Source organism: Phasianus colchicus, chromosome 12 (assembly GCF_987193195.1).
Source record: "Phasianus colchicus chromosome 12, bPhaCol1.hap1.1, whole genome shotgun sequence".
NCBI classification, from domain to species: domain Eukaryota; kingdom Metazoa; phylum Chordata; class Aves; order Galliformes; family Phasianidae; genus Phasianus; species Phasianus colchicus.
Window position 1 is genome coordinate 11,137,133 of NC_143447.1, and position 22,671 is coordinate 11,159,803.

The following is a 22,671-nucleotide window of genomic DNA, read 5'->3' on the forward strand; positions in this document are numbered from 1 at the left end:
ATCCTGCCTTAGGTATAGAAGTTACGATTCCATTTGTAAATACCTACCTGCTGGCTTGCTTTTTTTGCTTTTTTTTTTTTCCTCCTTTTTTCCCTTTTCTTTCATTCTTCCTCCTTTTTTCTTCATTTTAAGGTTGGTCTGAATAGAGGGTGAGTACTGATGTCTGTGAATTAAACATCAGTTTTACTGGGCTAACTCAGCAAATGCTTGTTGCACAGCTGTTAATCATGGGGCTCTGTGAAAGTATACCTGACAAACAGTGGTGAGTTAAAAATTTAACGCGTGCAACTTTTTAATTGTAACAAACTTATTTGCAAGCAGCCTAGGAAACAATGCTGGAAAAGTGTTGTTGAGTGGAATGCACTTAATCTGAAATGTGAAGGCCAAGAAAAAGCCACGCTTCAGTATTGAATACCAGGCTGGGTAAGAAATCACTGAACATGAATATGTGTTATATGTGATCCTTGAGACATCCTTAGAACTCTGTTATTCTATTTGTATTAAAAGTTGAATGGATTTTTAAATATTTCACCCTCTTCTGCTCGTGTGTTGGAACCTCTGGTAACATTGATTCACAGTAGTTGAGCATTTAAATAGGAGAAAACTCTCCCAGACATTGTCTTCTTTTAAAGTCAAAGAGAGGGTGGTTGCCTTGTGGTACTTTCATTTGGCATTGGAAGCTGTCTTGCTTAAGCTGTGCAGGAAATCTCTCTTCCCACTCAACCAAGTCTGCAGGGTGGAGGAGAAACTCAGCTGTTGTATTTCAGTCATGATTAACAGCATCTTAACTTGTTCTTCCGTAACTTTTTTTTTTTCCACTAGAGCTTGAACTGCGAGATGACTGAAGTGTTCACTGAGTTAGGAAAGAGGAAACTTAGGCTTCTGAAGAGTTTGTTCACGTGTGAGTAATTTGAGAATAACTCCCAAGCACAAACTATGTAGGTCAGGAATAAGAGTTGAATGTTAGAGTAATTGTTGCAGTTCATATTATTATTATTTTTTGTTTAGAATAATGTGAATATGTAGGTAAATCCTTGAACAGCTCTCCTGTTTTAAAAGGTCAGCCACAACGTAGGCTACTGTAAAGAAAAACAGCTTCTAGCTCTAATTGTCCTTCCTGTTATGGAATTCAATCTCAACTGCTGTGTAAAGTCCTGCACTTGCACACTTTGTGTATGTGTTGGCTCAGATTCTAGGAGTTATGAAAATAAATTACATGGGAAGTGAAATGAAATTATATTGAGGTATTTTTGACTAGAATTTCACCTACTTGCACATCAACCCAAGTCATAGGTGACTCTCTTTTTTTGGCAAGTGAGCCAGGTAATCCATAGAGGAACCTTCCAGCCTGGCTTAGTAAGGTATTTTTCTGCTTATTTTCTAACCTGCATTATCTGTGATTAGTTATTTTTCCCTTTGTAGAAATAGTCAAATTTTATCATTGCAACTTGAGTTTCACTTTCAACTCTTTTACTTCTTATAAGTCTTGGATTTAAGTGTATGTAAAGGTTGGCTTAGGATTTGTAATACTTTCAGAAATTAGAACGCTGTTTTATTTTCAAATAGATGATAAAGTACTTCTACTTTACTTTTGTCAGAAGTGACTGATCAGAGTTCAAGGTGTTGCATTCTTGTGAGAGGTTGATGATGGAGACACAGGTATCTCTGGAATTCCTCTTATTTATAAAGAATGCAAGATCCTGTTCCCTGAACACAGAGGGCATCAAATAGCTGAGAACAGCTGAAAGACCTTTTAACCAAGACTGCATTTAGATCAAAGAGCTCCCTTTCAGCTTTTTCTTAGGAGTGTACTCACAGGTATTCTGCTCTCTGGTTTAACTGTTCCCCCTTCTTGCTCATGCACATACTTATCTCCTTTCTTTCCTCCCCTTTTCTATTCAGGGCAATAGCAGCATATGTTGAAGTGCTTTTGCATATTACTTTGCTTTGGATAATAACATGTGCCTCTGTTCCAGTGTGGAGCCTAGTGTTTATGAGGAAGCTTAACCTTTTGGACTCTCTTAAATCAAATGCAGCAGTCATGCACACCAGCTCATTCCACCCTGTAACAGTAGTTTAAAACAATAGCTTCTTTTCTGTACATCCTTATCTGTGTTCTTGTCCCACTGACTTCCAAGGTTGCGTTAACGTTGGTGCAGTAGCTTGACTTAGATTTGAAAAACAAAAAATGAAGCTTTTCACAGTTTTATCAGAAGCTGAAGCGCAATTATGCTGGCTCCATGACTTCTGTGGAGAGATTACAGAATATATCAACTTCTGTATTGTAATACCCAAGAATACAAGGAAATACAGCAGGTATTGGTACACTTAAAAGTTCAACAGTATCTCAAATCCAGTATCGAGCTTTGTGCTGTATTCTCATCATGGCTTCAAAAAAATTGGGGTATTTATATATTAGAAACAGGCAATTTTCTCTGATAGCTGATTTTAAAAATAAGTGTTAGCAATGAATTTAAACTCTAGTAACAATGGAAAAAAAGGAAATGCATGCCGATTTGTACTTTTTCCTCTAACAAATGGGACAACAAGCCTCTGCAGACAAGACCACAGAAGTTAGTTCTGCTCTAGAGAAACAGGGTAAAGGTTTGGCTGAATTAAGGAACTTGAGAAATAAATCAATTTATTTTTATTATATTTTATGGGAGCCAACTTACACACTGTAAAACGTATGTACATGTTACTATAGACAGTTGATTCCTGCTTTCCAAAGTAGATAGGTGCAAGCTGAGATTTACTTCCGTTTCATGTTTACGTATTAAGAAATTGCTTGATGGAAGAGTGGAAGCAGGTTTAAATATCTGAAGAATTCACTGATAATTCTCTTGCTTGGTATGGAGAAGTTCTCCATTGTACTTCATGTGATTTAACGCACTTAAAAAATGTGTTTGGATTCTTTAGGTCCCCACGTTTTCAGGAACTTCACCTGCAGAATTCCTTTTTACAGATGGAAGTGAAGTGGGTGAATAAGGTCTTCATGAGCTACCTACAGAAGGGCTAAGTTTAGGTCAGTAAATTCTAACAGCTGGTACAAGAGCTGAAAACAGTTTTTATTGAACTGAAATAGTTTTCTGTGGGAGGAAAAGCAAGCCTTGAAAAATCAGTTCTTGAATCTATGTTGGTGGCAATACAACAGGAAGAAATTCAGCCAGTCATATTTAAATGTCCTTAAAATAGGTATTTTTCTTAAAATCAACTATTCTTTGTGGCCTTAGCTTGTAGTACTTACGATTTTCTAATGTTCTTTGACATGTTAAATGGGGCTTGCTTAAAAGCAGTAGAAAGTTTTATGACATGCTTATAGAATTGCTGAAGGGAGCACACCTAACTTTTAAACAGACCTGCATATGCAGGTTTTGTAGAATAAGGATAGGAGCTCGAGGTGTTGGAAGTGTGTCGAGCAACTCTGAACTCTGGAGTCTGCTTTTGGCACCACAAGAGGATGACTGTCAAATACGAGTTCAAAGATGGATGATTAATACTAGTCTTGTGTTGGGTCTGGTGAGTCTGGACAGTGGAGGTATAGAAGGAGATGCTCCAGCTGTGCAAGAAGTGGAAGTGCAGAATCTGTGTGCACTACATGTCCACCATGCACCAGCTTAACGGCTAGCAAGTTAAAACAAGAACTTGTAAGTCTGAAGATTGCAGCAAAAACAGTTTTCATAGAGAAGTTTAGCAAATCGTGTAGAAGATACAGGGAGATAAAGTTCAGAAGGAGCAAAACTGACAAAGTTGCTTTAGGGTTTTTGTTTGTTTGTTTTTTAAGTCAGAAATTGATGAAATTTTGCAAAGGGTCAGTCATTATAGTGCAATTGTCCCTGTACTGCTCCTGGCAGCTACTGATTTTACGCATGTAAGTAGAGACATTCAGAGGCACACCCTTGGCTGTTTTGTGCAAGACTTTGGCCTGTGTTTGTTAAACTATGTATTCTGAGCAATAAGTAATATATCGTATTCCCAAATACAGGGTTTGCTCATATTATACTTCAGATGATAGGTTGGGAAATGTATCTTTCTGTATACTTCTGGAACTTGTATAACAAAAAACCGCTTGCTCAGAACTACTGTGTGTGTTCAACCTTAATTCGCTCATCAGCTTGAAGATCCCTTCCTTCTCTTGGAATATCTTTAATGCTGATTTCTAAACTGGATAACCCACACCCTCATTTGCCTAATTTGGATGTGACAAGCCATACCACATAGCTGAACTTGAGTTACTGGTTCTGCACTCTGAGTTTGGAGTGTTAGGTCATGGGGCACTTTGCACTGCCATCAGAAAACCCACTCTACAGTCCTTTCCTAGTGTTGTAAATAATCTGCCTGTCTCAGAAAAATCAGTAAGCACTGAAAAACTAAATAGCCTCATATAACTTTGGTTGCATGTGCATTGCAAAGTAGATAGCTGACTTTGTAAGTGAAATAATGCTCTAGCCCTAAGATAGCACACTAAATACATGAAAAACACCCTCATGCTTTTGTGATGGTTCTCCTCTTAAAATGGTAGCTGAACTGCACAGCTGGCCTTTGGGTAATAGCACATCAGCACTCTTTATTCTCAAAAGATACTCTGTGTCCATGCTCCTTTTTGTAATTACTCCCTTTGCACAGAACTTAATGCTGCTTTACCAGTTTTAATACATGAGAAGTTCTGTCACTGTGAGCTAAATCATACATGCACTGCTTGGGATATTGGAGTCTAAATCAGTTGTTAAAGGGGATAATTTGTTTTATGACTTTTTATTAAGTTAATTTTACGTACTCATTTTTTCCTGATATATTTTGAAATTTCTGTAAATTTTATGACCTATTTCTTGAATGTGCACAGGCAAAGTACTTGTTCTTTTGAGGGAATATTTTCTCAGATGTAAAAGCTAACACACTGTTCAACTACTTATCTTTAAAATGCAAAGTTTTAAGAACACTGGTACGCGGCAAAAAGATGACTAACCCTTTGGGACCTCTTGAAAAGATGATGTGTGACTCTGGAGTGTAACATACAAACAAAGTGATAACCATTTCTGAACCATTTCAAAACTATGCAGGTGCACATTTCTTGAGTTTTATTTTCCCTATCTTCAACAGAAACAGGCCTCCTTTTGTTATATTTGCTAAGTTTTGTAGTTCACAGCAGTAAACTATTTCTCCTTTACCTCCTTTTGAAATAACACTTTTGAATCCTTGAAAAGTTCAGTGTTGGCAGTGTTACTTGGTGCATTATCTGAGAGATAGTGAGCAAAATGTTTCCACAGAAATGTCAGAAACTCTGGCTTTAGAAAACCCCTTTGCAAATAATGGGGAGGACTTGTGAAGTCCCCTTATCTTGTGTCACTTTTTTTGGAGAATTTTGGGTTTCGGGAATTCACTTTCAAAAGAAAAGTGAATCAATAATCTCTCTTTTATGCCATAGGTGACATCAGTAGGAGGGCAAAAAATATTGCTACAGAGAATCTGTTTGACGTCAAGTAGGATATTAACTAGATATCCCAATCAGTTGGCATTTGCATCTGATTTAACTATATGCATTCTAACACACATTTTGAGAGCTTATTTAAAAGAGCAGCTGCAGAGTAGTAGATCTCATCCCTGGGAAACTTCATAATGGAGTCAAAGAGTCAAAACCAATTACTTTTGTTTAATGGTTACTCATATCATTTCTCATAGAAAGGAATGAACTTTTTTCTTTCTGTATATGACTCAATAGCTCATCTGCATGGGAGTGAACAGTCAAATAGCTTCTTCATGGCTACTAGATTTGCAGTAGTGAGATAAGGATTTCCTTAAAGTGGTATCTTTATCCTTGAGCACTTACTGTGGTAAGATCAAGTTACAGCTGGTTTAATTCAATGTCAAACTTATTAGGTTTGTCATTGCAAATTTTACTGGTTCTGGTGATGATTACATAACAAATAATTACCCAATATAAAGTGCTAGTGACAGATTAATACTTTGCTTTGAGATATAAAAATGAGATACAGGAACCACATAGCAAAAGAGTTCTGTTTAAAGCAGTTGTATTCTATTTTAGATAACAGAAACGTGCTTCAGGTAAACGTCTTCAAATACAATTAATTTTAAATAATGCTTTTATTGTTATAATTCATAGCTGACAGTTATTCATTTGGAAGAGATATTAGAGGAATTTTGAGCTGACTGGCAGTGTGGTTGGAAGGTAAAACAAGTGGGATGGATGTGGCTCTAGGCAGCCTGGTCTGTGGTGGGAGAGTTGAAACTGGGTGATCATTGAGATCCTTTTCAACCCAGTCCATTCTGTGATTCTGTGATTATTTATCAAATATCTGTTCTGCTACTCAGTCCTCTAATGTTGAAGTTTAGTGATGGGAAAAAGATTTAACATCTGAGTGTATCATAATTCACTCTTTTTGGATGACTAACACTGCTAGCCTAGGGTCTAATCATGTCATTTTTGTATGACTGAATAATGTAATAAAAGGATATAAGGTGACTTCCTTATGCCATGTGCCATCAGTTCCAGGTCATGGGGATTTATTTCACTGTGGTGCTATGTCCTGCCCCTTTTCACAATGCTCTTTCTGAAGGCTGACCTCCCTCCCCCCCTCAGACAGAATGAGGCAGAGAGGATGTTGATGACTCATTTTCCCTGTGTTTTCTTCACAAGCTGTTCCAGTGAAACAATGTGCTGTCTCTCCATCTGAGCTTATCACAAACAGTTTAACTCTCAAACAATTTGATGTCAATCTTTTTACGGTTTTGCAGGGATCAACAGGAAAAAGGGCGTGGAAAATTCCTCACCTGAAGCACATTCTCCTGAAACAATAGAGAAAAGTCTCTCATCGTGTCCAGGCTGGCCTCCAGCTACTTATTCTGAGTTCCCTTGCTCCTTCTAGCTCTTGAATTTACAAATGTTAAGCCTGTGAGAAGCAAGTTAGTATAATCCAAATATTGCTGTGAGATGAAAGGAAGGTCCTGGTCATTTAAGAACTTGCCCATAAACTTCATTTGAGATCTGAAAAGGCTTGATTAATTAACTAGGAAAAAAGACGAATAGAGGAGGCTGTGTTGTGGTGCATTGATAGAAGTACTTCATATTGTTATCTGAAGAATTCAGAAATCCCCTGTTCTCTCTGCTTTCCTTTTGGAAAATTCTTGAACCATCTCCAGCAAATCTTAGTGGACTTCCACTGCTCCTTCTGTTCCTGCTCACTAAGCCAAGAGGGCACCGGCACAAGTGAATCTGGACAGGAACAAGTGGCTGTAGATCAGCAGGCTTAGGTTTTTTTCTACAGTAAGATAATTTAACTTGTTTGTTGTGAGATGTTGTATTCAGAACTAATTGAAGTGTCCTGAATTGTCTGTCCTCTGGAAACACTTGATCCTAGGAGCCTTATTTTCATACTTGTGTAAGATACCACAAATTCCACTGAAGTTAGCTGAAAGCAAGCATTAGGAAGTCCCTTGCAGCAACAAAGTAAGGTGGAGCTGAATGTCCCATGGTTGTATCGATTTTATCAGATTTGCACCTATTGTCTATGGCAAATGGGTGTTTCTGCCCAAGTTTAATGTTCAACTCTGCCCTGTTACATTGCTGTTAATGCAAAGACACTTTGTCTCTTAGTATCTTCAATTTAGTTTAATTCTGTTGTATATTAAAACTTGTGTAGTACTCAGTTAACATCAGGTTGAAGTGTTAGTTTCATGTGTGTATGTTTCAGTCTTTTTCTTGGGGTTGCTTCATTGTTGGTGCCTAATTGCGTTGTTGGGAATCTGGTGCATCCATCCAGTAGACCACATGTAAATCTGACAGTGGTTGGCATCTAGCTGCCAATTCCGCTGCTTTTATTAATGCTTGATTTAATGATCTCATTCTAATCATTGGAATCGATGCAGTAAATCTGCAGTGTGCTGAACCTCAGGCTGTCAGTGGCAGATGCAGCACAAACTCAGAACAGGGCAGACAAAGGGTAAGGCCTGATGAGGAACATCCACATGCCATGATACTTAAAATGAATTTGAACCATACGAAATGAACACTCTTGTAAGGCTGTGGTATTTTATAAACAGTGCCAGGGCCTTTGAGCCAGATTTAACTCGTTTTTGAACCATGTTGTGTTTGCAGAGGAAACAGGGAATTAACTGTGAGTGCCTTAAATAGAAGTTAGCAGTCTAAAGTGATGTTGGACATCCAGTTCAGGGGAGAGATTTCTTTTCTGGGAAATCTTTATTTTTCATATTTAGGATCCACAAGTAATTTGAACCAAACTCAAATAATCACTTGTCTTCCTTTAGGAATTCTGATAGCCGGTTTGCTTTAGTGCACAGCTGGATGTTAAAGATGAGTGATGGAGCGGCAGTGGGGTTGAAGCACGAGGCTTGTTGCTTAGCACTGCTGATCCAGGGCTGGTCACGGTCAGGCTGGGCCCCGTGCGGGCTGCGGTAGAGGTGGAACGGATGCAGCCCGCTCTGATTTTGCTCGTACTGAGCTTAAAAACGCGTTTGTCGCTTTGAAGTTTTACAGATGGTTGCTAAAGCTCGCGTATTTACATTAAAAAAGGTTCAAAAAGGTGTCGAGCTCTCAGGGTGAGGGGGCGGGAGGGCCGGGCCGCGCAGGGCCCCTGCCGGCCATTTAACGCGTTAGGGTGCTTCGGGACGCCGTCCGAGCTCCCGAGCCGAGCGGGAAGGCCGAAGCTCGGCCCTCGTCCCGCCCCCGCCCTGAGGGCGGCCTGAGGAGCCACGCGGCGGGCGGGAAGCGGCGGGCAGGGCAGGGCGGCCCCTCTCCCGCCTCCCGGGGGCGGTGCGCGCTGACGCGGCAGCGCCGCGGCTCTCCGCCGGCCGAGTCGCACAATTATGAGAAAGAGCTGCCGGGCCGAGGCCGCCGCCAGCGCTGGGTCCCGGTGCGGAGCCGAGCTAACGCCGTCCTCCTCGCCCCGCTCATCCCTCCGCCCCGGGAGCGACGTCCTCGCCCGGCTTCTCCCCACCCGGCCCTCCGCAGCCGCCGAGCTCAGCCCCGATAGATGGAGACAGGCCCCGCCACCGCCGACGCCGAACCACGAGCAGGAGCTGCCCGGCGGGAGGAGAGCCAGAGTCGGCGCCGAGACCCAGCCCGGCCCTGAGGAGAATGGTGAGGGGGCGGCGGGGCGGAGGAGCGGGACCCGTCCCCGTCCCGGTCGCTCCGGCGGGGCGCTCGTTCCGCGGCGGGGCGGGGGATCCCGGCTGTCAGCTCCGTGCCGGAAGGGGAGGCCCGCCGATAACGGCCGGCACCGCGCCCCGGCCTCGTCCCCCTCAGCGCCCGCCGGCGGCCCGGCCCGGCCCTGCTCTCCCGCGTTGTCTCGAGCCGCAGGGTGAGGCGCCCGCCGTTCCCGCAGCCGCTCTACGCGGTGCCCGCGGGTCCGGCAGCGCCGCCCTGCCGCCCTCAGCGCCGGGGCTGCGCCTCTCGGAAGCGCGGCCTCTGCGCGGGGCTCGGAGAGCGGCGCCATCCGTCATAATGGCTTTTGCTGATAGAGTTCACGTGCTCGGTTCTCCGGAATGCGGCTCTTCTTTCGTCTTCCTAGCGATTCATTTTTAAAGTGTTTTTAAGCGTTATCGCGTGTCCTGGGCAGCGTGCACCCTTACAAAGAGGTGCGTGAACCTCTGCGAAGAAAACAGTTTTAATTCCGGTGCTGCTTCTGGCACTGGAGTTGAATTCAATTCTTCATCTTTATCAGTTCATTTCATAATCGATATTTACTGAATTTGGAGTGAGCCACCGTGCAGAGAGTGCTCTCACATCGTGATGGGAATCTGAGTGTGGGGAGAGACCCGTGCATTTTGACACTGCTGGAACTTCTCCTCAGATGCTTTGTTTGATGTTAAATGGAGCGGTGCTTTATTTTGCAGTATATTGCTCAAAACCACGCGGGTTCCCACTTACAATCTGACCGTATCTGTCAGCTACACAGAAATGGAGGCTTTTCTACAGTCTGAAAATCTGAAGCTCTTTCAGAAGGAAGCTTTCCGTCCTTGAAAGGAGCACTCGCTGCCTTCTACCTGAGCCCTGCTCTGCTCTTCGGCTGCGGGATGTTGGCTTTTTAAGTTTAGATCTGGCGTTCTGCTGGGGCACTCTTGACCTAGAAACATACTGATGGGTCTTAGCCACGACAGATTTGTAAACCGATCCTTTGTAACCTATTTGCAGTGTTTTTATGCTTCCCTGGCGGTTATCACCTAATACGTGATATTTTGTAACTACTTTTCAGTCAGCCCAGATAAACAGCCTGTTACAGGACATCCCACGGAGGTTTATTTTACTAAAAGTTTTTCTGCTGCTCCGTCACTTTGTAGCAGCTTTTAAGAACTTCTGGACTGTGTCCAGCCTTCAATCAGGGTTTGTTCTGAAGAGTGAGCAGCTCAATGTGACTGTTGAGAGTTGAGCTTTTTTTTTTTTCTTTTCTTTTTTTAAGAGTGTGTGTGTGAGATAAGTGTGTGCTGTATCATCCCTCATACCTTCTGGTACGATGCCACTCTTGACTTTGCTATTTAAAGTGGGGGGGAGGGAGAGAACCTTTTGTGCATGTGGAAGTATTCAGGCAGTTCTTGTACTATTTCTATTTCTGTTTCCTGATATTTTACTTTGATTTTTTTTTTTTTTAGCTTGCTTGGAAGAGTAACTTACATTCATTGTACAAATAGAAGCATCTGAAGGTACCTTGAAATGTGACCTAACCTTTAACAGATATCTCACTTATATTTAAAAATTTTGTCAGATCGTCCCCCATGTGGATTACCTCTTGGATTGCGGTATTGCATCTTAAACTTCTGCTTTTCTTGTTCCTTGACATTCTTTGTAGCTCTAGTCTTGCCATATTCACCTTTTTGTCTTATCGCCTTCTCCCTGCTTGCTCTGCTGTGCTGGTGATAGACTTCAGCATCCCAACCCCTCTCCTTTCTCATGGTTATCTTTAATCTTTGCTGTGCTTCTTTCTTTCCTGGAAGTTTTCCACTAAGTCTAGAAAATTGCCTGCTTCTCTTTCATGTTCCTCCATGTGATGCATTCTCTTAATGATTTTACTTCTCCTGGACCATTGTGACAGCTGAGTATTTTCTAACCAAGCCAACATAACTCATACTGACATGGTTGGATTTGATGTTGCCCATTTTACACCTGTACTCTCTAAGCAGATGTGTCAAAAAGTGTGTGTGAAGGGAAGGGAGATTCTTTTATAGTCTGTGATTTATATGCTTGACAGAATTTTGCATTGTAAGTTGAATTTTCTTTCACCCCCCAATTAGTCTACTTAGGAGTTTAATACCTGGTGGTATTAAATTGTAAGTGGCACTTTTAATAAACTGACAATGCCAGCATCTTGTCTGAGATAAGCCCAAATTTGAAGTTCCAGACTTTAAAGACTTAGTGGCTTGTGCACTGCAAAATCAAGAGAATAATATTATATACTTAACCTGAAAAATGTATCTCCATTTTTTTTTTTGAGAGAGATTTTTATTTCTTTTGGATTCTCTTTTCCTTTAATTGTGTCTACTTTGGCTTCAATAGTTGTGTGCCATACTAATTTGCTGAAAGAAGTAACATTGGTTCTATTTTTTGTTCCACTTCTTTAAAGGCAAACAGGCAATAAGATAACGTGTGTGTTTTCCAGAACTGAAGTTTTACCTTTGAGGTCATATTTCTTCAGTTTCTAATCTGAATAATTCTGTCTCACAGGGAGACACTCAGCAGGAGAGGTGAACTCCTTAATGTTACATGGAAAGCTAAGTCTTCTTAGGAAAGTTGTCATTTTATTAGCATACAGCAATAAAATTAAACCTATTCTGCATTAATAGGTATCAAACTCTGATAGTCATTGTTTGGAACAGCATTTTTATTAATTAATCTCCATAGTTCTCTTCAAAAGCTGAGTTTCAACTGCTGTCATCTGATTCAGCCCTTGATTTTCATGTTTGGTTTATCGTAAGCAGCTTTGTCTTTCTTACCTTTCTTTTTCTCTTTTCCTTATGTATTCACAGCGTTCAAAATTGTGTAAATGTAACAAATACTGACTCCAGGAGTCTCTAGGCTAGTGAGTAAAGAGACATTTGGTGCTTTGTAGCCTCCCTGGTTGAAGTCACGTCAGCTGGCTTTTCATTAGATAGATTATTGAGTGATGTCACTGTATGTATTTGGATAAGACAGTTTTATGGTCATTAAAGATGATATCCCTTTTTCCCCCTGATACTCCTGAGTAGTTGTGGCCTTTAACAATGAGAATATGCTCCACAATTTCCATAAGGAACAGCAGGTAGCACTGACTGACCTGGGGACGAGCTCTGAAGAGGTTTGTTGCTTTCTTCACTGGCTCCAAATGTTTCTTCTTTACCACTGTATTCCCCACAGTCTTGTTACTGTGTTTTATTTCCTAATAGAGTTCTTTTGCAGTCTTAATGGAATGTGATCTTTTTACACAGAATTTACAGCTTGCACTGTGCTGTTCAGTTGCACTTCTGAAAGATTTTTGAGCTCTTTTAGGTGATTTAGGGATGGAGGAATAATAGCAAAACCTACTCACTTAGCAGCATCCCCCAGCTAACGTAATTGATTGGGTTAAGGTGGATTTCTTTTATACTTTTTATTTTTGCTAAACATATTGAAGTGTAGAGGAAGATAGACAGTAATTCTTCATTACAGAGTTCTGAAAGTTGGCTTTTTTACTGGCATGCGAATCTCAAACATTTCAGAGGAAGCACTCGGTTTTCTATCTTGGGGTTGTTTCTTCAGTTAAACTTGTCTCCATCTGAAGGCAACTGGAGTAGCATTGATTTTTTTTTTTTTTAAATGTATATGTTTAAGTAAATGCATGCTTTTTTAAATAGCTTCATTGACAATGACAAAAAGTAATAACAAAGTCAGAACAAATGTTGCTCTCTTGATTGAAGGTCATTTCCCCTCTTCCCTCTAATGAAAGTAAAAAGGGAAGATGCAGAAAAGATGGGCGCACACCTCGATAATTAGAATGTGCAGGTCAAGGTGAGATGTCAATATATCATCTTCAACCCCTCCTGAAAATTGTCTAACCTCCCCACCCCCCCATTTTTTTTTTCCTCCAGTCTCCTTTACACCTATATTTTGGTAACACTAAAAGTGGAGGCAAGCTGTTTGAAAGCAGGGGTGTGAAAGCAGGGCTGTGATCCGCTTGCTTTAATTCCCAGCTTTGCTAGAGCCATGGTGCAGCTCAGCTGAAGTTTGTGGTTTCATTTTGGTGTTTTTTTTCCCCCGGCTGCTGTAATTCTTGCACGGAAGTAGGGAGGATGCAGATTGTGTCATTGCTGTAGGCAAGCAGAGGAAGTTCTTTGCCCATCTGTTCTTTCCAATGAGTGGGCAGCATACTCCTGAAGGGATAATGACCTAAAAAATCAAGAGGAAAACTCAGCAGTAAACACAGTTTGCTTATCCTTTTCCTTCTCAAGAACTGGGGGAAAAGCATTTCAAATGTATGAGAGATACAGGTAGAAAGATAACTGTGGTGCTGAGAGTTTTGCAGAGCTGCCTTACCAAGGGGCTAGAATGTTCATACATGAAAAATGGTTTGACAGCTTACGATGAGAGGACGTTGTAGGAATAGTCTGTAAGATAAATGTAGCCTTTAATTGCTAAGGAGAGCAGCAAGTACAATAGCAACTTGGCAGCATTTTAGAGCTGATTTAATTTATAAGCCAACTCATGCATTTTTTTTCCTCTTAACTAAAACAAAATTCATGTTATTGAGGTGGTAGGTCTGGATTAAACATTAATTCTGTTTTTAATTTTTTTAAACTTTTTTTATTCCTAAAATAAGATTACCTATGGAATTTCTTTAATAAATTGTTCTGGTGAAGTCAGATCAGTGTTATGGGTTACATACCTTTTATGTTAAGAGCAATATATTTTTTTTCCTATTCACTCTTATGAACTTACTTGAAGGAGCATTTTCTGAAATGTTTGAACCCTATGCGTGCAAAAAAGTGTGACTGCTGAGTTAGTGCATCGCAGACCATCTTTATTTCAGTTGAAGAAGGATGGTAGGTGACATGTGCTAGCACACATTAGTTCAATTTCTATAGCTGCAAAGTCACAGCTTTGTTCAGTAATGAAGTTGGCTCTTTCTTATGTGTCATTTGACAAGCGATGTCTTCACATGATGATCCGACTTGAAGATTATTTTAGAAACAGCCGCTGTGGAACCTGTACAACCTTATTGTGACTTCCTTTGCAACCTGTCTGTTGAGAACACCAGTGTACGTGCAGTCCAGTATGGAGTGCTGATTTTATCCCAATTCATATCATGTGTTTTGCAACGTGTTCGCAAATGATTAATACATAATTTTAAATAACGTGGGTAACTGTGTGCAAAGACTTTGCCTACACCTGGAAATTATAGATGTGAATCTTATCAATGTCTGGACTTACTGCTAAATCACACTTTAAAATATAGAATAACAGATCCAGAAAAAGTATAGTCAGTGGGAGGTTTGGTTTAGAGGGGCAAATAGAGAAATCATTTTTGAAGCTTTTCCTCAAGTGCCACTGTTACCTCTAAGCCAGCAGTGCTGCCTGTGTTCTTTTGAACTCGTCTCCCTCTTAAGAGTGGTGTAGAAAATGCCCAGATGCAGGATTAACAGGTCTTAAAATGGGTTGGATATATTTTTTTTTGAAATGCATGAACTGGATTAAAACATTTTGGGCAATTGAAGAAGAATTGACTATTCTCAAAATTTAACCCTGGAAGTGGTGAAACATCTCCCGGCTTCTCTGCAGCCATTGAATGACATTGAATTTCCTTTTAATCTCTTCCAACAGCTGGAAGAGTTCCCAGATATGTGACTGATGCATCCTCCATCATATGGATTGCCATCTCCTCTTTTCTATCTTTTTTTTTTTTTATCCTCAGGCTGACTTAAGACTTCACAATGCTTTGCAGCTGAGCTTTCGTTACGTTAGGGTGACTGTTCTGATGTGAGGCTTTGTCGTGGCCTGACAGGCTCTGGAGCTGCAGACCCTGGAGCTTCGAGTGTTCCTGTTAATGGGGCAGTGCTGGTGCCGCGGGCTGTGGAAGCTCCGGGTGTTCAGAAACCCCTTGATGTGGTGGCACATGTGAATGCAAGAGTGAGTGTGTGCAGCCTCTTTCTGGATTGGAGAACATGGGAGCTATTTCAGGGGCTCTGGCAGCCTGGTTCTTGGTTACTGCTTGTATGTATTTTCTCTTGTGCACCAAGACATTCCTTTCCAAGAACAGTTTCTCATTTACAACTATAAATTAATCTAGTTGAGTCTTTCACCGTGATATAACTCTGTAGTTTTTCAAGCCTTGGGAAAGTGTCAGTTACAGCTTAGTCAGTTTTAACACAGTAGTTACTGCAACTGAATACTGGCCTTTGTTTCACGCATTGTTCCCATTTCTCTCTTTGCCAACAGGTACTTATTTTCTTAATCTTGTCTACTTGATTCTTGCTGCCTTAGCTAAGAGATGAACAGAAACAGTTCTCGCTTTATGGTCCTCTGTATTGGATGTCCATGTTTGACAGTTTTTATTCTGATACCTGCAAAGTTTTCCGCCTCCTAATCTTAATACTGTAAGGTGTTAATTGGTTTTTGTGGAATGCAGACTTGACAAACTTGTCTTTTAAAACTTAAGCTTATACCTGTGTAAATGAATTTTTAGTTGCTCTGTTGGGAGAACTGTATTTCAAAAGCATTTACTGCCTAAAAATCTCAAGATTCGGGGCACTTTTAGACCTAGTGTTAGTTAACAGTCCACATCTTCCGATAATTCCTCACTACGTTGACAGTTTAATCCCCTGGACTGTCCTGGAGTACCTGAGGTGTGAAAACATGTATGACAGAGAAATAATCTCAGGTAAGGGATGAGGTTGATGTTCAACACCATAACATCTTAAGTAGTCGCTCCTAGATCTGCTAGAATGCTCAGGTGTGGTTGCAGGTCAGTCTAAACCAGGCATGTACAACCTCTGGGCCATGTGTGGCCTGGCACAGCCCCAGGCATGTCCCAGCACTCAACAACAACCAAACCATTGGTGTACTGTTAATGTTGTCTGGGCTGAAGTCAGGGCACGGGGTGCAGTGCAGTTCTAGCTTGAGTTGTGGCAAATGATTTTATGTGTTTTGATATGCTGGCTAGAAACGCTTCTGTGAATAGTGAAAAATATGCAGTCCTGCTTTCCTTCTTTTTTGAGAAAGGAATTTGAGAATAGATTTCAAGACTGCTGAGAAAAATGATCAGTGTTTTGGTACATTTCTGACTCTGTTGTTAGTTAACATAAATACATTATCTGAGAATTTTCGAATGGAATGTGTAGAGTTGCAGTCAGATATTCAACTCAAAGAAGACATCATATCTCTACTAGACTTTTGAGACCTCTCTTACTAGAGAAGAATATCCCTCACTTCATAATCACGCCTTATTGATGCCATTACTTTTTGGTGGTACATACATTTGTGAACAACAATTTTCAGAGATGAAGCATAGGAAGAGAATTGCAACCACTTCTACTGAACCAGACTTAGTTTCACAAAAACAAGGTCAGTTCCCCACTAGTTTTGTTTCTGTTGTTCTTGTAATGTTTTAATTTAAAAAAAAAAAAAAAAAGAAAGAAAGAAAAGAAGTTTTGTTAGTTATATACATTAAATGTATTTTATATGCAGCCCAAGATAATTTCTCTTCCTTCAGTGTGGCCCAGGCAAGTCCAAAGGCTGGACATCCGTGGTGTAAACCCTTCTCAGCCCTAGCTGTCATCCTTCCACTCCTCCCTTTGTGCATCACCCTGCTCAGTCAGTCAGCTGTTTCCAAGACCTGAATTGAATAAAAATCTTGTCACTTTGTCAGTTGTTTCCCTGAATCTGCTCTCCACATGACTGTGTAAATGCTGGCGCTGGTATGAGATATGGTGGGATCGTGTGCAGAGTCTTAGGAAAATGGAATTGTTTCACCTCTAACTTGACATCAGCTGTGAATTTGCTGTGGAAGCTTGTTCTGAGAGTTGATCTGTGCCATCACACTGGTAACTGTTCTGATTACTCTGCATATCACCTTCTCTTCGGGATTGTTTTCTAAGTCTTACAGTTTTGTGTGCTGACATGGATGGAGCTGTGTCAGCGAATCAGGTTCTGTAGCCTCATCAAAATATAAACCAAACTGTGTTGCAGACTTTGTCTAATTGTGCTGCAGGCCCTATAGTAGCTATGCTTGAATCCTTATGGTTTGGAGAAGATGTTTTCCTTGACCTTTTTTTTTGAATATTCTCTACCAAGTGTAAGTTAGCTAACGTTTTTTTTCCTAAATATTGTTGTGCTGCAGTCTTTCTTTGTGAACTGAGCCTGCATGAAGGTGGGTTTGAATCCCTCCCATCAAGCTATTTATAATGGCAAATGATGCACTACTGGTAACAGAACAAAGTAACTGCTCTTACAAAACAAAATATTTCTGTTTTGTTTTTTTTTTTTTTCTTCCTCCATGATGTTAATGTGCTTATTTGCTTTTTCTTGCTATTCCCATCCTTGTTTAAATTTCTGAAGAAGCTGAACCAGTTCATTTGGGGTAGGAAAGAGTGAAGCTGTGTTCTGCTAATGAGTTTAATAAAGCTCAGCACTGCAACCATGTGACCAAGTTCAAAGACAGTCATGTTGATGTACCACATCATTAAAATCGCATGTCTAATTAGCTTTGTATAGTAAGCTCAATCCAGCAAACTAGTTTGTGGCTAGAGCCAGTCTGAAAAAGCCCAGCTGCCTTTCAAAGCCTGGCCCAGTGGTGGCTGTGATCATGCAAATACTGTTGGGCATAACTTCAATCACCTAAATAGGTTATGTGCCTAAGTGACATGTAATTGGAGCCTAAAAATACCAGTTGTGTAATTGCAGAACTGTTAATCAACTTTCTCTTCAATTACAAAAATTAGTTAACCTACAGAAGTGGATGCAGCTGATGATATTTTAAATTACAAAGTATTGCCAGTTTCTCTTCTGTTCCCCAACTGTAGTGTTGTCCAAACAGTAGATTTCAGAATTTCAGAATAGCAAGAGTAAAAAACTGAACTGAAAGCATTAAAAGGCTGCATGGCTGAGGGTGAGCTTCAGCTCAGAAAGTTTGGAAGGTGTTTATCTTGAAGGAATTCTTGCTCATAGGAGTAATCTTGTTCTAAGGAAAGAGTATTGAATTGCTGATACCAAAGCTGACAAATATTCTAGACAACTTTCTAGGAATTTTGTACGGTCTCGTGTTGCAATACCTGTGGATGCAGAGCTAGTTGGAAGGGGCTTGTTCTTCCTGATTTCACAAGCTATTGTTTGCTGACTGTGCTGCTGAAAACTTTTGTGTTTCACAAAAGTTCATGGGGCAGCCCTTTGGGCACTTACCTTGGCCTGGAAGAGAGGCACTAAGCAAAGATGTGGAGATAGGGGTGGACATTAACCTCCAGAACTGGCATTGTAGCCAGAGGCATTGAAAAGTGGAATATCCCCTTAACTAACCTTTGTCCTTTAGTTTGTTCCAGCTTCAAAAATGCTTTTGATGAGGATTTATGTCTTTGCCTGGTTGAGCAATTGACCTTACTTTTTCTTCCTTTTATAAAAATGTTATGCAGAAAAATCCTTTGATAGTTTTTAAGACATAAGAAAATCAGCTTGTATGCATGCAGTTTTATTCTTAAGTTCTACCTCTGTGTAGAACTCAGGGACTCTTCACTTCTAAATTCTATGTAGTTGTTTCAAATGTATTAATAGAACAGTGTGGTGTTGTTAGGTTGGTTATGTAGGGAAAAGGCAGAAGGCACTGATCATGCATGCCCTGGTTTCAGCTCCAAGCTAGTGTTACAGATGACTGTTCTGCTAACAAACAAATCATTGTTTGAATGCATCAGTCTGGTTGTATTTGCTGGTTTGTAGACCATGAGAAGTATTTGCTGTGAAAATAATCACAGTCACTTGCTAGACAACATAATACAATAAACTTTCGGCTGTGCTTTCTTCCTGGTGTAGAAAATGTACAAGACTTCGGGAGAGCAGTAGATGTCATGGAGCTTGATGTCAGCAAGGCTTGTGACACTGTCTCCCATAACATCCTGGTAGGTAAGCTCAGGATGTGTGGGATATGAGAGTGGACAGTGAGCCAGGTTGAGAACTGGCAGAGCTCAGAGGGTTGTGATCAGCTGTACAGTCTGGTTGTAGGCCTGTATCCAGCGGTGCTCTCTGGTGGTCAGTCCAGTCTCATTCATTGTCTTCATCAATGACCTGCATGAAGGAATGGAATGCACCCTCAGCAAGTTTGTTCCTGATGTGAAGCTGGGAGGAGTGGCTGACAAATCCGGAGGCCATGCTGCCATTCAGAGAGACGTAGACAGGCTGGAGAGTTGGGTGGAGACAGCAAGGTCAAGTGCAGAGTCCACACTTGGTGAGAAATAACCACATGCATCAGTACAGGTTAGGGGCTAATCTGCCCTGTAGAGAAGGACCTGGATGTCCTGGTGGACAACAGGACGGTTGTGAGCCAGCAGTACGCCCTTGGGGCTGAGAAGGCCATACAGAAATGAAGAACTTCTTTACTTTCAGGATGTCAGGGCACTGCCTGCCAGGAAGGCTGTGGAGTCTCCTATGGAGATATTCAAAACCCGCTGGGACGCTTCCCTGTGTGACCTGCTGTAGGGAACCTGCTTAACAGCGATTTGATCTGCATTATCTCCAGAGGTCCCTTTCAACCCCTCCAATTCTGTGATTGTGTGAAGTTATTCTTAAACCTAGGGTATCTGCTCACCTAATACGTGACCTTAGGCAATGTGTTCTTCCTTTGTTGGCAGCTCTCCAAGAAATAAGGCAACAGCAGCTTAGCTTTCCTTCCTTCCTGAACATCAGGAGGCAGTTGCTTAAAAAGAATGCCTTTTTTCATGACAGATCTGTGATCTTTCCTTGAATGCCTAGACTAAGCATGCTCTGGGGGATTATTTTGATGCATCTTGACAGTATCCTTAGATCAGCTGTGCTGTTTGCCAATGGGGTTGCCTTGATTCCCTTGTTCCCACTCGCATCGTGACCATGTGGTTCTTTCCACTGCCTTAGTTTTTGCATCTGAATCAGTTAATCCTGACGTCAAAGCTACTTGCTATCTGCTTTCCTGGAAATAATGTTATGCAGGCTTGGGGAGCTGGGTGACCTCCAGGGAGCTGGTGTGGGACTTCCGGTGGGAGGAAGAGGCAGGGGCACATTTGGGGAGAGGATGGAAGGGCACAGTGGTGATTTGCTCAGCTTGTCTTCTCTGATGGTGCCCGCACTGTATGATTTTAAGGCTTGCATCTGTTAAGACAAGTATTTCTCATGTATCTTTGTTTTCCTGTTGCCAGAATGCTGCCTCAGTACTCTTGACTTTATTCTGGAATTCTAGTCTGCCTTCACTCCTTTCCCTAAGTGAGCCACTGGTTCAAGGCAGTTTAGTCCAGCTTAGGCAGGGCTCTGTGCCTCATATCACTCAATGTTGGTGGATTTAACTGGAAGTGACTAGCTGGAAAAAAATGAAAATAAACAGCAAATTTTCCTGAAGTAGCGTTGTGATCTTACAGTACCATTTAGATTAGCCTTCCCTACACCCTGAAAAAAAAAAATAAAAAAAAAATTGTGCATTTAATTTGAGTGTGATTATTTAGGCTTGTGGTATTTAACATACCTGTGTTGCAGGTAGCTTGTTTTTATATGAAGCCTGCAATTCTGCATTAACACTGGGTAGAAGAGCTGTAAAATCTTTAACATCTTCCATCTCTTTCAGCAAAGGATGACTGGATCATTGTGCATTTAATAAATGCCAAGAGAAAAGATTGAGTCTGCAAATTGTACATCCTATGGAATTACTGGCATTGCTTTGACCTTCTTTCAGTTAGGGAGCAGCCGTTTGGAATGGATCTCTAGATTAGCCCTGTGAGAATCCAACAGAATAAGATCAAGTAGCTTGAACAACTGATTGTTCATCCCAGAAACCGGATGGAAATCATTAGAAGTATGCCTATAAATGAGGATTATATATCATTTCTGGTTTATAAAAAAAAAAAACAAAAAAACCTGCTTTTTACATTTGCCTAAACACAGTTAACTTTTTTCTTTGTGTTTTTCTGGAATAAACAGAAACTGCCCACATATTTTTAGTGAGGAACTTTATCTTCTGATAAGAGTTTAGGTCAGTGGGTGTCTATAGAATGCTGTTGCGTTACTTTGCCTGGAGATTAGGGTTGAAGTCAGTGTACATTCTTGAGCAACCACAGGCTTAGCTAGCTCTGTTATGAGAGCTAGTTCTCTGTGCTGGCAGGCAGTGAAAGCTTAACTGAGTCTAGTAGCAATTTGTTAATGAGCTGAATGTCAGAATACTGAAATCTATAATTCTGTATCAGGTGAGCTGTACCATAGCTAATTCTTGTTTTCTCCTAATTTGCTTCCCTCTCATTCTACTTTCTCTGTCTTATTTTCATCTCTAACAACTCTGCTGTAGAGCTGACCAGAATGGTAGCTACTGTAGCTAGCAAATAATGTCTTACTTGTGTGCACAAATGTACAGGCTGGGGGAATGTAGAGAACAGGAGTGAAGACTGTACACCCTACCACAGCTCCTGATCTTGCCCATGAATAGCACATGTGCTTCTCTTACCAAGGAAATAAAGGCACTTCAGAGATTGTATGACTAATTCCTGTCTCTGTCAGACCACAAGTCAAATGCTCATATTTTAAAACTAGCCTAATATCAATAATTTCTCTGATTGAGTTGACTTGTGTTGACTACATAAAGTGAGTTTTTATTAGTACTCACTGTAAAAGTGAACAAAATTCCAGATCTGTTTCAGGCAGCTCTTTGACTGCTGATGGGCCTTGTTCCTGATGCTGATAGTTCTGCTTGTAATCATAAATTGGTTCTCCTTGTTACTGTGTCTAAAGACAAATTTTATGAAATTTCATCGTCCTTAACAGTGATCTAGTACTGTCACCTACTTTGCATCTATGCTGGTATGTTCTTCTGCTCTTCCTCTCGCCTATGCTACTCAGAAGTAGTATAGATCTGTAGTAATTTAAACATGCGTGCAAGCCTTTCTTGTTTGTTTGTTTGTTTTTAATTTTAAGGTATTTTTAATTTAAAGGTACTGACAGGGTTGTCTGAGGCCAGCTATGTCAAACATTGCTTAGTGATAACAAAATTCCAATGCTCTAGTGAGTTAATAATAGCCTACTTGGGTCAGCAGCACCAAAATCCAAGCTGTGATGATAGAGAAGTCCCTTTCTTCATATGACATTAAAAATAAGTCAGTTATGTCAACAGAGCAGGGTAATAGGTGGTAGAGCAAGACCAACAACATATGCCATTGATGTTTGTTTTTGTCATTCTAATGTGCTTTAGCATATAACTCATTAATCAGATGTTCTTGCACTTCACGAACAAAAAAGGGAGGACCTTCTTTAAATCTGAAGCTCAAATAGAACTGAAATGTGTCTTTGCTGCATTACATGAAGTCAACTTGCAGCCTCTATACTTCCTCTGAATAATGGCAGCCAGAGCTGAGCTTATGATTTGAAAGAAAATTTGAGGGTTGGATTAATTGTTTGGATGGTGGCAGGAGCCCTTCCTCACCACTGTATCTCCTGAGCTAACTCATTTTTCACATCTGTGGTTGTACTCCCTGTGTGATGGG

At 40.9% G+C, this 22,671-nt stretch overlaps 1 protein-coding gene across 1 annotated transcript in view; it reads left to right on the plus strand.

Annotated features, from left to right (window-relative positions):
- The first annotated feature begins 8,982 nt into the window (after positions 1-8,982).
- The window catches only part of TRPM7 (transient receptor potential cation channel subfamily M member 7), a 53,222-nt gene continuing 39,533 nt past the window's right edge, over positions 8,983-22,671 (plus strand). The window contains exon 1 of the mRNA XM_090148930.1: positions 8,983-9,115. Coding sequence (XP_090005056.1) covers positions 9,113-9,115 — 3 coding nt within the window. The 5' untranslated portion in view covers positions 8,983-9,112. The remainder of the gene's footprint in view (positions 9,116-22,671) is intronic.